At 36.2% G+C, this 15,703-nt stretch overlaps 3 protein-coding genes across 4 annotated transcripts in view; all 3 read right to left on the bottom strand.

Moving 5' to 3' along the window:
• Positions 1–15,703, bottom strand: part of LOC123592936 (olfactory receptor 13C3) — a 331,436-nt gene that overhangs the window by 147,718 nt on the left and 168,015 nt on the right. The window lies entirely within an intron of this gene.
• LOC123592932 (olfactory receptor 13F1-like) lies at positions 2,978–4,386 on the bottom strand. Its single transcript, XM_045468370.1, has one exon. The coding sequence runs from the start codon at positions 3,975–3,977 to the stop codon at positions 3,015–3,017; it is 963 nt and encodes a 320-aa protein (XP_045324326.1). The 5' UTR covers positions 3,978–4,386; the 3' UTR covers positions 2,978–3,014.
• LOC123592934 (olfactory receptor 13C2) lies at positions 13,707–15,089 on the bottom strand. The gene has a single exon (XM_045468372.1). It carries the CDS (start codon positions 15,087–15,089, stop codon positions 14,133–14,135), a length of 957 nt encoding a protein of 318 aa, XP_045324328.1. The 3' UTR covers positions 13,707–14,132.

Raw genomic sequence — 15,703 nt, forward strand, 5'->3', positions numbered from 1 at the left:
CCTGGCTTCAGTTCAGGTCATGATCTCACGGTTCATGGATACCAGTCCCCTGTCAGGCTCTGTGCTGACAGCTCAGAGCCTGGAGCCTGCTTCAGATTCCGTGCCTCCCTCTCTATCTGCCCTTCTACCACTCACACTGTTTCTCTCTTTCTCTCAAAAATAAATATTAAAATTTTTTAAATAAATTATTCCCATTTCATAAACAAGGAAATTAGATTCGGATATTCAAGAAATTGCCTAAGATCAGGCAGCCTGGGTAATTCATTGATTTAAAGGTCCAGCTCTTGATTTTGGCTCAGGACATGACCTCACGGTTTATGGGATCAAGTCCCACATTGTGTGTGTGTGTGTGTGTATGTGTACTGGGCGGGCGGGGGGAGGTGATCAGGGCAAAGCCTGTTTGGGATTCTCTCTTTCCCTGTCTCTCTGCCCCTCTCCTGCTTGAGGGCATGTGCACACATTCTCCCTCTCTCAAAATAAATGAATAAACATTAAAAAAAAAAAAGAAATCTCCTAAAATCACTAAGATTATACAGAAACAAAAAAAATGTAAATTTTTAAAATTTAAATTCTAGTTAACTAATATATAGTGTAGTATTGGTTTCAGGAGTAGAATTTAATGATTCTACTAATTATATATAACACCTAGTGCTCATTCCAACAAGAGCCCTCCTTAATACCCATCACCCATTGAGTCCATCCCCCATCCATCTCCCTTCCAGCAACCCTCAGTTTCTTCTACGTATTTCAGAGTCTCTTATGGTTTGTCTCTCTCTCTGTTTTATCTCATTTGTTTTTCTTCTCTTCTATGTTCATCTGTTTTGTTTCTTAAATTCCACATATAGGTGAAATCATATGATATTTATGTTTCTCAGTCTGACTTATTTCGCTTAGCATAACATACTTTAGTTCCAAACACATTGTTGCAAAAGGCAAGATTTCATACTTTCTGATCACCGAGTAGTATTCCATTATGTGTGTGTGTGTGTGTGTGTGTGTGTGTGTGTGTGTGTGTGTGTGTAGCATTCTCTTCTTTATCCATTCATCAGTCAGTGGACATTTGGGATTATCCATAATTTGGTTATTGTTGATAGTGTTGGTAAAAACACTGGGATGCATGTGTTCATCAAATCAGCATTTTTATCCTTTGGAAAGCTTACTCTAGATCCCAAGTGTACTATACTTTCATTTTTACCACAGCTGTGATCAATAACAGGAAAATATAGCCAACTATTTTATAGGCAATTGTCCTAAATTTCTAACTAGACAACATCATCCACACCAAGGGCTCAATTTCCATCTCTGTGCAAAAGATTTCCCAACATATGTATAGCTTTACACCTGATTTCTTGCCCAGATTTCACAAATCTGTCTTCACCTGTAAGTCTAACCATCAATGCACAGCCAACCAGTCAACCGACTTACATCCCTAACTTTGTGAAGTCATCATCCTTAGGCATCTCCTCTCATCCAATCAATGGCTGCATCAGAGTTTTTTACTTACACCAATGGAGTAATCATCTTTGATGACTGTTCATTCATATCTGAGAAATCAAATCCAGCCCTACAGCCCTGTAATCCCATATTCATCCTATCTTCTTCATCCGACTGCTTTCAGGATCCAAGGCATCACATCAATTTTATAGACTCTGGTGACAGCTTCATGATAAAAAGCAGTTTTGCACACTGTCCTCACATTTAGTCATCTGGTCCAGAAAGGACATACAAATGTTACAAATACGGATGAGTGTACATTTTTTAATTCCTTGTATATTGTGGTTTACATTATAAAATATTCATGTATTTCACTACTTCACACCATCTTAGTGGGTTTGGGGTACTGTATATTTTATAATACAAATATATTGTGTATTTTGTTTCTAAATGCTTATGGCTTCATTTATACCCTTGAATTAAAGGATATGGGTCTTAGCGGATATCACAATAAAAAAGGGAAGGGCCTTCATAGTTTCACTGAAACATCCTGCAGCTTCTTTGAATTTACTAAATAACATCAACACTCGAAGACCAACAACAAACTGCTAAACTCTCTCATATTTTTTCCAGACTAGCATTCCTCTACCCCATTTCTATTCAGTATATATTTGTGCAGACCTTCTCCATTTGTACATAGACATTCACATCACACACATCCATCTGCATGCACAAATATTTCCACACATGTAAAACATAGTCACACTTTATAGAATATGCAATTACTCCCATTAAATTTAGCAATGCTGAAAAGAAGTTGTACTAGTTTCCTAACGCTACCATAACAAAATAGCAGAGACTTGATTGGCTGAACAACAGAAATTGACTTGCTCATAGTTCTGGAGGATAGAAGACCAAGATTAAAGTGTTGGCAGATTTGATTTCTTCTAAGGCCTCTCCCTGGCTTTCAGATAGCCGCTTTCTTGCTATGTCCTTGCTTCTGTGTGTGAGCAACACTCGTGTACTCATGTGTGTCTAAATTTCTTAAATATTTTCTCATAATGACACAACTCGAATTGTATGAGGGCCCACACTGATAGCCTCACTTTAACTTAATCACTACTTTAAAGGCCTTATCTCCAAAAGAAGATACATTCTGAGGTACTGGGGATTACAGCTTCAACATAAGTTTTGCAGGGACACAACTCAGCCTAAAACAGAGGTTAATAATAAATTATCTAAAAAGTCTACTATAGTTTTTACATTTGTATATTACATGCACATAATTTTGAATACTAACAATATACTAACTTAATGTTTAAAGCTATACTTACATTCTATCACCCAAAACAAAATATTGAAATTTGTCACCATGAGCCCTTTTTATGTAAGATTTCAGATATGCTTATGTAACACATGTCTATATTATCTTAGAGTTTCAGCAGTCAGTCAAGGAGGAAACTTAGGAAATCGTTAAAATGAGTGTCTTCAAAAAATCATTCTTTAAAATGAGTGTCTTCCCCTCTTATCCCAGTTTTCTGGTGTGTATTGACCACATCAATACACCCCTTAGATTAATGTTATGATTTGCTCTGGGGGATTAAAAAAGCACACAGAGGGTTCCTAATCAGCAATTTTTTCACAGCTGCTTTTACCTCTTTGTTCCGTAAACTATAAATGATAGGATTCAACATGGGGGTTAATCCAGCATATACCAAAGCCATAAATTTGTCTATTTCCTGTGAATCTACAGCAGAGGGCTTCAGGTACATGGAGAGAGCTGTCCCATAGAACAAAACCACCACAGTCAGGTGGGCTGCGCATGTTGAAAAGGCTTTGCTTCCACCATCCACTGAGCTGATTCTCAGGATGTTGGAGAGAATGAACGCGTAAGAGACACAAATGAGGAGCATCGGCATAGGAAGAAGAAGTACGCTGATCACCAGCATGATTAACTGCACCCTGGAAGTATCCACACAAACTAGTTTCAAGACAGCCAGAATTTCACAAGTGAAGTGATTGATGATGCTACTTCCACAGAGAGACAGCTGCAGCACAGATACTGTTTCCACCAGGGCGGTGAGGCAGCCTGTCATCCAGGAGCCAGCGGCAATCTGCACACAAGCCCTCTTGTTCATGATGATGGGGTATCTCAGAGGGTTGCAGATGGCCACATACCGGTCATACGCCATCGTGGACAGGAGCACACACTCAGTGGAGCCCATGGCAAGAGAAAAGTACATCTGAGTGGCACATCCTGAGAATGAGATGGTGTTTTTCCCTGAAACAAAGTTTGTCAGCATTGGAGTGAGAGCAGAAGAGGTGTACCAGATGTCTAAAAAGGAGAGGTTGCTGAGGAAGAAGTACATGGGTTTGTGTAGGTGGGAATCCAGGATGGTGATGGACATCAGAATGATATTACCCAGCAGGGTGATCAGGTACATCAGCAAGCACAGCACAAATATGATGACCTCAACTTTGGGGTAACGAGTAAACCCCAGGAAAATAAAATTGGAAATGACTGTCAAGTTTGCCTTGACCATTTTATGCCTCTTTGTTTATCTGTAGTAGTGAATAAAAATATACATTGTTATATATATGAAAATTAAATTCTACCATCTTTCAAGGGGATTAGCTAGGGGTACTTTAAAAGGATCATTATTCTGGCAATACCATGCTAATTACTCACTCATTCATTCATTTGTTGAATACACTACAAGTCACTGAAGATCTCTTTGCATTACCTAAAAAGCTACTCTTGGGCAGCTCAGAATAAAATATCACACAGTCAAGTAAAGAAATAAATACAATTAACATCACATAAATACACCCTCGGGTACCATGAGAACACAGAGGGTAAGAATCTTAGCTCTGTGTTAGGAACACTGGTCAGTGAGACATTGTGACACTTAGTTTAATCAAAAAAGGCATTCGACCTGGGGCGCATGGGTGGCTCAGTGGTTGAGCATCAAACCTGGATTTGGCTCAGGTCATGATCCCATGGTCAAGCCCCGCACAGGTTCAGTTCAAGCCCCATGTCAGGCTCCACACTGGCAGTGCGGAGACTGCTTGGGATTCTCTCTCATTCCCTCACTCTCTCGTCTCTCATCTGCTCACATTCTCTCTCTCTCAAAATGAATAAACAAACTTTTAAAAAAACGCATTATACCTAATCGAGTTAAGGACCACAGGAGGCTTGCTGGGGAAAGAAAAAAAATTTTGTAAAACGTTACATGGAGAAAGGATTTAGTTGCATTTCATAAACCTGCTAATTATGTGTTGTAACACATGGATATGCGGTACACTATAAATAGAAGATAAACCTGTGTCCAATCACTATCGCACTACCTGATTTCCATTTCCAAGAGGGCATTTTTGAATATGGAATCATCCTGAGCCCACGCTTTCTTAGAAACAAACTGATTTTCAAAGTTCAGGATTTTATAATGCAATTCTAATTACTTGTGATGTATCTCACAATTAGTCACATATGGGAACATGTTTAAAAACCACTGTCCTATAAGTAGAGCTCAAATGCAATCAATCACACACACTCAAGCCTCACATCCTCATCATTGCCTACTTCTCCAACCTCATCTTCCAACACTCCAGCTCCAGACTCTGGTCTGAAACAACAACCAGCTTGTCATTTCTCATACTTATCATGCCATTTTATATTTTTACGTCTATAACCAACAGTTCATCTACATGCTGTTACCTTTCTCACCAACTCCAATCTTGTTTTTCATGAATATTTATCCAGTCATCAAAACTGTATGCCACTGTCTCAAGTACAGCTTCGTTCTTTATGTATACCTACATTACTCAAGTATATTACACTGAACAATAGCCACATGTGCACATCCCATTGGCTCCCACCCCTGGTACAACTGAGCTTCTCCAGATCTCGTCCCCCATAATACTAGCAAAGAATAACTTACACTCAAGATTTTTAATAACACACCACTCCCTTGAACATGGACAATGTTTGGTACATATTCAAATAAGAACATTTTCACTATTGGTCCCTGTGCCAACTTAAAAGCCTAAGATTTCTCAACTGCTCATTTAGATCTGCACCCTTATCTGTAACATTAAAGAAACCAGTTCATTTAAGAAACAAAGACGATGAGCTCTTAGCTTTAAATATTTGACATAGAGTGAGGTGGGGAAGGCAATGACCATTTGTACTCTTAGGAGAGGTTGAGGTGTTCCCCAATCATCTTCTGAAGGGTTTTAGACCACTGTCCTCTGAGTGTAAGAATTGGACTCTAAATCCAACCATGCTACTTACTGGTGTGCATAATCAGGCAAATCACTTGGCCTCTTTGAAATCAGTTTGTTTGGTTTTTTTGTTTTTTGTTTTGTTTTGTTTTTTTTTTTGTAATCTATACAGGAAGATGACAATTCCTAGATTAACTTATTTTAAAATTCTTTTTCCACCACCCAATTCCATGGCCTCTCTAATATTTCAGAACATCACAAAACGTTTATGATTTCATCATCTCCCTGCTTTTCTTTCAGAGCTATACCTGCCTATGCTAACCCAGGGCTGGTTCACACTGGCTCAGATAAAAAACTTAGTACTTCTTCATAATCTATTAAAATGTCAACCTCCAATCCATAGGTGAATAGGAAACACCTGACTGATTATTTCCAGAAAGGTGATTGTTAAAGGTTTCTGCTCTTTAAAGCTCATTTGGGTCAGCACACACCATGCTTCCACTGAGGGCTTCTCTAGTGGTCTTTCCCCACTCAGCACCCAGTTTTCCTACTCTAGCTCTTGCTCTTCTTGCTTTCTCTTCTTTCTTCACTACTGTCTGGTCTTTTCTTATAAACAAAATAATGATGTCTTTTTCTCATGCAGATTGCGTCCCTATTCTTTCCCTTATCCTTCCTTTACAATGCTTGTAAGAGTCTCACCTATCCTAAGTCATTTTATTGAGATACTTTCCCTAAAATGACTTCAGATGCCAGAGCTAAGATAACCAAATGTTTTCCAACAATCTCTTCCCTTTTCCTTCCCAAATGTCAGAGCCAGAACAAATCAGAGTTCTACCCCAACATTCTAATTTTAAAGTTGATGGATGCTTGAAGGAGTTTAATGACTTGTCTGAGATAAATGAGAAAATCAAAAGCAAATCGAAAACTTCCGTCCCACATTTTGGGTTCATTTCAACTCAATATTTTCCTTATCAACAAGTACTTCTTTTAAAAGTAAATATCTGGTCTCCTATTCTGGTCTCCTGGCCTAGCTGAGACCCATGAATCGGTTTTATAAATCGGAGGATACAGAAAGAGATGGATAAGGTCTGCTCTCATTTACCTCAGCACATGTGACCAGTATCTTCCTCTTTGACTAATGTATGCTTCACTATTTAAAGTTGATCTCCAGCATGGTCTCGTTTGTGAATCTTTGTGCAGTGCTCAGAAAAGTAAAAGAATCTGAATTTTGTAATTATGGTAATTCTCCATGAAAACTGTATTAGAGTGGGTTATGCAGAGGTATTTTTATTCAGAAATTGCAATGAAAAAGGATATGGATGCTCTTGTTTGCAAAAAATCAAGCCAGATCTTTCCTCATTCACAAATTCTCAACATACAGAGCTTTTGGTAAAAATATAAAAATAACTGCCTAAGAAAAATAATGACAAAGATTTTTTTCTGCCAAAATCACCATCTATGCTCTGCTCTCTAAAACTTCCAAAGGGTTATCCCTGGATCTAAGACTACTAAAGTCTCCTGTTGCTATTGGGGACCTTCCAACTCCCTTAACAATTTAATGCTGTGATTCTGGAACATAAAGAAGTTAAGAAACTTTCTAGTTCTCCAGGGTTTGATTCTCCAAGTTCCATGTACTAATTGGGAACCAAAAAATGAGGTGAAAAAATTTTAATTAATTCAAGTTATCTGGGCCCATAAAACACTTGATTGCTGAGCAGCCTTTGTGCAAGTAGAATTGTAGGAGACTATTTGCCTCCTGCATTCCTTCTGCTGATTGCCCTCAAATTACATAGCAAACACTGCAATTAAAAACTATAGAAATGCCTTCCTACAGGGCCTCTGAGCTTGTAAAGTAACTGAATTATTTTCAGAAATCTCTCCAAATATTTCAGTTATATGAAAAACAGAAGACAAAACATCCTTACTGAGCTTTTAAATGGCCACAGAGTAAAGGGAGAACATTGATCAATCAGATAACTGACTACTATCAAATGCCCCTTGAAGACCCTGAGTTTTTAGCACAATGATTGTGATTTTATAAAGATTATATAACAGTCTTTGAAGGAATAGTGCATTGGAATGAGTACCAGACGTAAAGAGTTGTGAATTAAACCTCAGGTCGACTATTGGTGAGCTAAGTGATCTTAACAATTGTGGTATATTAATTATATTAATGACCCCAATTCTTCACTCTTTCCTAGGCTTGCCTACTCTGATTTGGTCCTACACATGTGGCTTGATTTGATCACTGGATCATTAAGAAATATAATGCAAGAAGAGACTAGTAAAGCACTTTCACTTAGGTTAGTCCTCTCTTTTCCATCTCTGCTATTATCATGAAAATATGTCCAAGTTATCCAACTGGAGGATAAAATGCACATTAAGCAGAACTGAGGTGCCTCAGTTGCCACCAGCCAAGGCCATTTTACATGAGTCAGTCAATCCCCAACAAATGAGTGAGTCCACAATCAGCAAGCCAACTCACAGCTGATTTGAGATATAAAGATAATTTAGTTGAGGTCACATGGATCCAGGTGTCTCATAGACTTGAATAAATGTTTATTTTGGTGTACCACTGAGATTTTATGATTGTTTATTATGCTGTTTCATTGTAACAATGTAACACTGATGTAGCAATAAATGGTTTCATCGCCTATCCAACACTGACTCACCTGGTCTTTATCCCTCTTAAAAGAGTCATAATTTTATTCATTTGTCTCTCCTATTTTTATCCATAGGGAAAATATCCTGATGAGTCCAAGCTTCCTACCTTACTTTCTAGAACTTTTACATTTTTGCCTTTCATACTGAGATATACAATCCATCTGGAATTAATTTTTGTGTACGGTATCAGGCAAGGTCAGGATTTATTTTTTACTATGTGTACACTATTTGACTCAATATGATTTTATTGAAAGCTCTCTTCCCCACTGCACTACAGTTTCCCTTTTGATGTAAACTAATTGACCATATATGTTTGGATCTCTTTTTGGCCTCTTGTACTGTTCCATTAGTCTATTATTCTTATCCTTGCACAAATACTACATTGTCTTTTTAGCTATAGCTCTATATACTAAGATTTGATTTTGGCCCTCTAAATTATTTATTCTTTATGGGTGGGTTAGCTAGTGTTGGCATTTGTATATTTTGGTGTCTGTGTATAAATTTTCACAATAATCTGCTGGCATTTTGATTGAGATAGCCTTGAACCTATATTTCAATTTAGAGAGAATGACATCTTTATACTATTGAATCTTCTAATCCATTAATTTAGGTATTTTTAAATTTCTCTCAATAATGTTTTATTGATTTTTCTTATATAAATGTCTTGTCATATATTTTTATATTTTTGATGCTATTATAAATTTTGCTTTAAATGCTATTTTCTACTTTCTTGTTATTGGTATGTAATGATTTTTCTATGCTAAACTGATATTTAGCAATCTTGGTAAATTCACTTTTTTGCAATTTTTTAAAATTTTTAATTGAAGCATAGTTGACATTAATTCACTTTTTAAGTCCAATACTATAGATCATTTGCATATCCTACATCATAGAGCATTATTCATAAATAGTGACAGATTTGTTTTCATTATTTATATCATTTATCATTACTTTTAGTACTGGTTACGAATTCTGGTACTTAGAGTAACATATTCAGGAGTTGAGACATATAAGGTAAAATGAGAGAATTTTATTTGAAAAATGTATTGGTGCCTGAAAATGGCTAAGGACTATTTAAAACTAGGTTTTAGGTTCCTTAAAAATTAAGATTCCTCTTATAATACAAACAAGCAGATTGTAGACAACACAAAATATTTCTAGTTCCAAAATACAATTACAAATATAAAGTCCATTTTCTTAGTACTGGGTGTAAATGAGCTCCCAGAAATCCTATAAAATGTATTTCTAATGATTTTAGTGAGACAAAACAGAAGAGAATAAAAATAAGTAAAAATATGTTACTCTGATGTCTAATAAATGTAAAGCAAATTAACAAATTTCCAAGTAAATTGTGGAAAACAATTTAGGACACCCTAAACAGCATGGCATGATCTGCCCAGAGATTGTTAATTAATCAATTCCAGATGGGTTGTGTATCTCAGTATGAAAGGTAAAAATATAAAGGTTCTAGAAAGTAAGGTAAGGAGGCTTGGACTACCAGGATATTTTGTTACTTTCTTTACAAGACGGAATGAAAACTGGTTTCAGATTTCTAAAACTCAGTTAAAATCATGAATTTATAATATTGTAATTACTAAAAGAATCTGATTTATTTGGAGTCTATTCAAATATGAAATGCTGATTATCCTTGTTCTATGTAGCTATATAATATTAAACTTTTTCATTCTAGTATTATTTTTATAACTTTTTGTTCATCTCCACTTATAAGGCATTACATAATTTTTCTTCTCATCCAAGCTAGGACACTTGACAATGAAAGTGAACTATTACTAATTACACCAGGGAAACTCTGCTAGTAGACTTATTCTGAGAAAATAAGACATATGGTCACCGTTCCAAGGTTGATTCTATTAGGGCCATCATGTTCCAAAGACACAAGATGTTTGACTAGAAAAACAAAAACAAAACAAACAAAACAAACAAACAAAAACTGGCATTACGCTTTGTTTGTGCCCTAGCTGACAGCAACTACTTAAGTTTTGGTCTGAACCTGATGTCTTCCAAGGTCCAGAAGCAAGTACATGGAGTCATGCTTCTCTGGGACTAAGGATGATAACAAATGTAAGATATAATTCTTAAATGAGAAACAGTGAACCCTATTAACATAACAGGTGACCAGAGCCTAGGGGAGAGACGGATGATAAGGAATCTTTATGAAAGCTCATGGTGGAGGTTAGATAGAGTGAGATCTGAAGTCTAATTAGGGTTATTCTTTTTTCCTTTTCTGCATTGTCATTCCTTTGTATCTTCCTCAAATCTTCAGTTAGTAAATAGAAGCCCAGAGCTAGCTATAGTTCAGGGAATGAAGGGAATGTAAATCCATGCATGGGATGACACAAACTGGATCAAAATGACATCAGCATTGATGACATTGAAGAACAGGCAGAAATGACTGGTCCTGAAGCCTAAATAGTGGTATGAAACAAGAGATCAGCCACAACCAGTAGTCTCTAAACACTTTCATGTAGTCACCCTTCAGTTATTCTGTCCCCCTCTGAATAGCACATCATTCTCTCCTAAGAAAGCCAATTAAAGTTTACAAATTGCTAGTCTATCTGCCCCCTAAGCATTTTCCAAGGGGCCAATCTGCAATATGGTCATTCCACTTTCTGGGCAGCTGCACAATGACCAAGTCTAAATCCAACAAAGTCAGGAAACCATGAATCAGTGAAACGACTCTGATGCCATTTTTTAAAATCTTACTTTGTATAAACTGGGTTCTAGCCAGCTTCTCACTGATCATGATGATGAAAGAAAGTAATGCAAAGGAGTGACAAACAGTATATATATATATATATATATATATATATATATATATATATATATATAAAACTGTTCTGGAAAGAAATTCCCAAGAACTCCATCTTGGGAATAAATATGTTTGATGTAAATCAGGCTGTGAACCTGTTATACAAAACCTCTATTGTGGTTTGTCAGTCAAATCTTTCACTACCTCCTTGAGTATGCTGACAGCTCGTGGTTTTAGACAAATGTTGGCTCAGTATATCCTAACAGCTTTGCATATTGGAGAAATTTAAAACATTTTATCCCCCTTATAGTTTCAGAAAGTACACCATTACAAGAAGTCACTCAGGTCTTAGGTCTTTTTGTTGTTGCTGTCGTTCGTTCGTTCGTTCGTTAGATAGATATAGGATCTTGGAAGGATCATGAACTTGTGGTTCTCTCAAATTTCTTGAAGGACATTCCCAGAAAATAATTATTTACTACTATTATTACTAAGAAAAATCAAAGATTCAAGGAGACAGAGATAGAAGTAGAATGACAATGGAATAAAGGAGGCCTTTCTTTTGTGATGTAGTATCCTATAAAATGCTCACTGCTGCCTCTTTCTGAACTATAAGAGGAAAATGAATCTCTACTTTACAATTAAAAGTAAACACAAGATTTTTAAAAAATTAAAAGGTTAAAAAAACAATAAAATTTTAAAATCTAAATAAAAATTAGCAATTAAATAATGTAGAATTTTAAGCAGTGTTTAAAAAGCTGAAGCAATCAAACAAGAGTAAAACCAAGTAACCTAATATCTTAAAGTTTTCTAAAATTCTAAAAGAATCATAAGCTATTATTTCAAAAAAACAGCTCTTAGTTTCATTTATCTGTTTTGGTTTCTTTGGATTCTATATCATTTAGTTCCTCTAATGTTTATTATTTCCCTTATGCTGGCTTTGGGCTTTATTTCCTGTTCCTTTTCTAGCTTCTTTCTTTCTAGTTATAAGATTAGGTTATGTATTGGGGACATGTCTTGCTTCTCGAGATAGGAACAACAGATGATGGCAAGGATGTGGAGACAGGGAAGCCCTTTTGCACTGTTGGCAGGAATGCAAACTGATACAGCCACTCTGGAAAACAGTATGGAGTTTCCTCAAAAAATTAATAATAGAACTAGTAATCGCACTACTACACATTTAACCAAAGGATACAAAAATGCTGATTCGAAGGGGCATATGCACCCCAATATTCATAGCAGCACTATCAACTATAGACAAAATATGGAAAGAGCCCAAATGTCCACCCAACTGACAAACTGATAAAGAAGATGTGGTATACATGTACAATGGAATACTACTTGGCGATTAAAAAGAATGAAGTCCTGCCATTTGCAACAACATAGATAGAACTACAGGGTGTTATAAACTAGTCAGAGAAAGATATCATATGATTTCACTCACATGTGGAATTTGAGAAACTCAACAAATGAACATAGGAGCTCAGAAGGAAAAATAAGAACAGAGCGGGAGGCAAGCCATAAGAGACTCTTAAAGACAGAAAATAAACTGAGGGTTGTTGGAGTGGAGGTGAGTGGAGGGATGGATTAAATGGGTGATGGGCATTAAGGAGAGCACTTTTCAGGATGAGCACTGGGTGTCATATATAAGTGATGCATCACTGGGTTCTACTCCTGAAGCCAAGACTACACTGTTTGTTAATTTTTTTTTTAATTTTTTTTTCAACGTTTATTTATTTTTGGGACAGACAGAGACAGAGCATGAACGGGGGAGGGGCAGAGAGAGAGGGAGACACAGAACCGGAAACAGGCTCCAGGCTCTGAGCCATCAGCCCAGAGCCGACGCGGGGCTCGAACTCCCGGACCGCGAGATCGTGACCTGGCTGAAGTCGGACACTTAACCGACTGCGCCACCCAGGCGCCCCCACTGTTTGTTAATTAACTTCAATTTAATTTTTTTAAAAATAGAGGATATTGTTTTAAAAAAGAAACATAACCTAAATTACTTAAATTTTTAAATAAAAAACTCTGAGAATAATATGATAGAGGAAGAAAAAATATATAATATTAATCATTCAAATCTAATATGAATATTTGAAGTATGAAATTCAGATGAAGAAATAAAATGATAAAAGTAAATGTTTTTAAAGCTGAACGTTACCATAACATAGAAAAGAAATGGAAATCCCAGATAAAAACCAAATGTAAAAACCATCTAAAGGTAGATCCACCATTCCATAATAAAAGATTCCTCCTGGATTAGCAACATACTTCATGGATAGAAAGTCAGTGGTACAAAGGAAAAGATATAGCTCTACTTTTATCCATAGATATTCCACTAAGTAGTTATTTTCTTTTAATTTTCAAAAGGCTTTAAAAATCAGTCATTTAATTCCACATCCAAAGCAGTTAGATCCCATGTATCAGAAGGCCTTCAGAAAAAAAGACTGTCAAAGTAGATATGTTGAAAGTAGAAAAGAATAATAACTTAATACCTCATAGGTGGATATGAACAAAAAGTTATAAAAAATTATTATACTAGAACCAAAAAGTTTAATATTGTACAGCTACCTAGACAGAGGACAATCAACATTACATATATGAACAGGCTCCGAGTAAATTATATTTTTTAGTAAATACAATATTGTAAGTTCATGATTTTAACAGTTTTAAAAATCTGAAACAAGTTTTTATTCTGTCTTATAAAGTAAGAAAATATTAAATTGGTTTTGAAAATAATCTCATCAAAAAGCACTTAAAGGGTAACATTGTCCTGTCTGGAAATCTCTCTCACTATTACACTACCCCTCTACTTGCCCTCACGCTCAAGCTCTTGAACAATAAGAAAAAACCATAATTGCTGACTCCTAAAACATAGGCATTTACTTATTTTCATTATGCACTGCACCAAAAAAAATTTTTAAAGCTTGAGAGATTTGAGAGATGAATTTGACACAGCAACAAGAACCGATCTATTAGGCTCTTTGGTTTCCCTAATTGATTTTCATATTGTGATTATAAAAATAACCTGTCCCTTTCCCATTTACTTATTAAAAACATTTCTTCTCAATAGGTGTTTTACTGCCTCCTTAACATCTTTGTTCCTAAGACTGTAGATTAAAGGATTAATCATAGGAGTAATAACCCCATAAAACAAGGATATAAGTTTGTCAGTAGCATCCAAGTCCTCTGAATTAAGTGTGTCTTTAGACTTGGGCTTCATGTACATGAAGAGAATGGTTCCATAGAATATTATCACCACAGTCAGATGGGCTGAGCACGTGGAGAAAACTTTGCTTCTCCCCTCAGAAGAGCGAATTTTGAGGATGCTGACAATGATTAATGTGTAAGAGATAATGATTAATAACAGTGGTGTCAATATAAACAGTGTTGTGGCCACGAGCATGATGAACTCGTTGCCTGAGATGTCAGCACAGGCCAGTTTCATGATAGCCAGAATTTCACAGGAGAAATGATTGATGACGTTATTCCCACAGAAAGGCAACTGTACTACAAATGCGGTTTGTACTGCAGAGTTGATGACTCCTATGATCCAGGACCCAGCTGCCATGGGCACATAGGAATCCTTACTCATGATGACAGGATATCTTAGAGGGTTGCAGATAGCCACATACCGGTCAAAGGCCATCATGCCCAGGAGCACACACTCTGTTGTCCCCATGGCCAAGCCGAGGAACATCTGTATTGCACAGCCAGAGAAGGATATGGTCTTTCTTTCTGAGAGGAAGCTCACCAGTGTGGAAGGAATGGAGGTGGTGGTGTAGCAGATGTCCAAGAAGGAGAGGTTCCCCAGGAAGAAGTACATAGGGGTGTGAAGGTGGGGGTCCCAGATGCTGATTAAAATAAGGGTGCCATTGCCCAGAAGGATGACAACATACATTATTAAGATCAGTGCAAAAAAGAGTAGCTCAAGCCTTGGGTAGCCAGAAAGTCCCTTTAAAAAGAATTCCACCAGAATGGTTTGATTTTCCCATTCCATTCTACTGTTTCTCTTTTACCTGTAAAACATTAAAATTTGTTAAAACAAAATGTGTATCCTACGATTACTTTCAAAAGTGTACTAGTTTACAAGTACCATATTCTTCCAGAAGGGAAAAATATTTCTAAAGGAGAAGACTAAAGAAAAAAAATAAGTATACAAAAATGAACCAAAGCAAGGAAGAGGAAACTAACATGTTTTATGCTACATGCAATGTGTCATGTAATTTAGTTAATCTCATCATAGTGCTAAAATAGAGGTATTGTAATCCACATTTTACAGATAAACTAAAGTATAAATATTAAGTAAACTTGACTAAAGGTAAATATATATCAGAGCTAAGTCAGATTCAAACCTAAGTCTTCCTTGCTGAAGCCTGGCCTTTTTATCATATTTATCATCACATATGTAAACTAGAGGTTATAATAAAAACTTAGCATTGTATTTTATGTGTAACTGAACAATAAACCATTTTTACTGGCTACACACCACCACACAATAAATCAATGATCTTGTCACTCCTTGAAATTATAATGTTATGTTTACTATCTGTCTTGACCAGCAGCATGTAAACTTTACAAAGGTAGGTACTTTTGTTGTTTACTTCCACAGTC

The sequence above is a fragment of the Leopardus geoffroyi genome, chromosome D4 (assembly GCF_018350155.1).
Source record: "Leopardus geoffroyi isolate Oge1 chromosome D4, O.geoffroyi_Oge1_pat1.0, whole genome shotgun sequence".
Lineage (NCBI taxonomy): Eukaryota > Metazoa > Chordata > Mammalia > Carnivora > Felidae > Leopardus > Leopardus geoffroyi.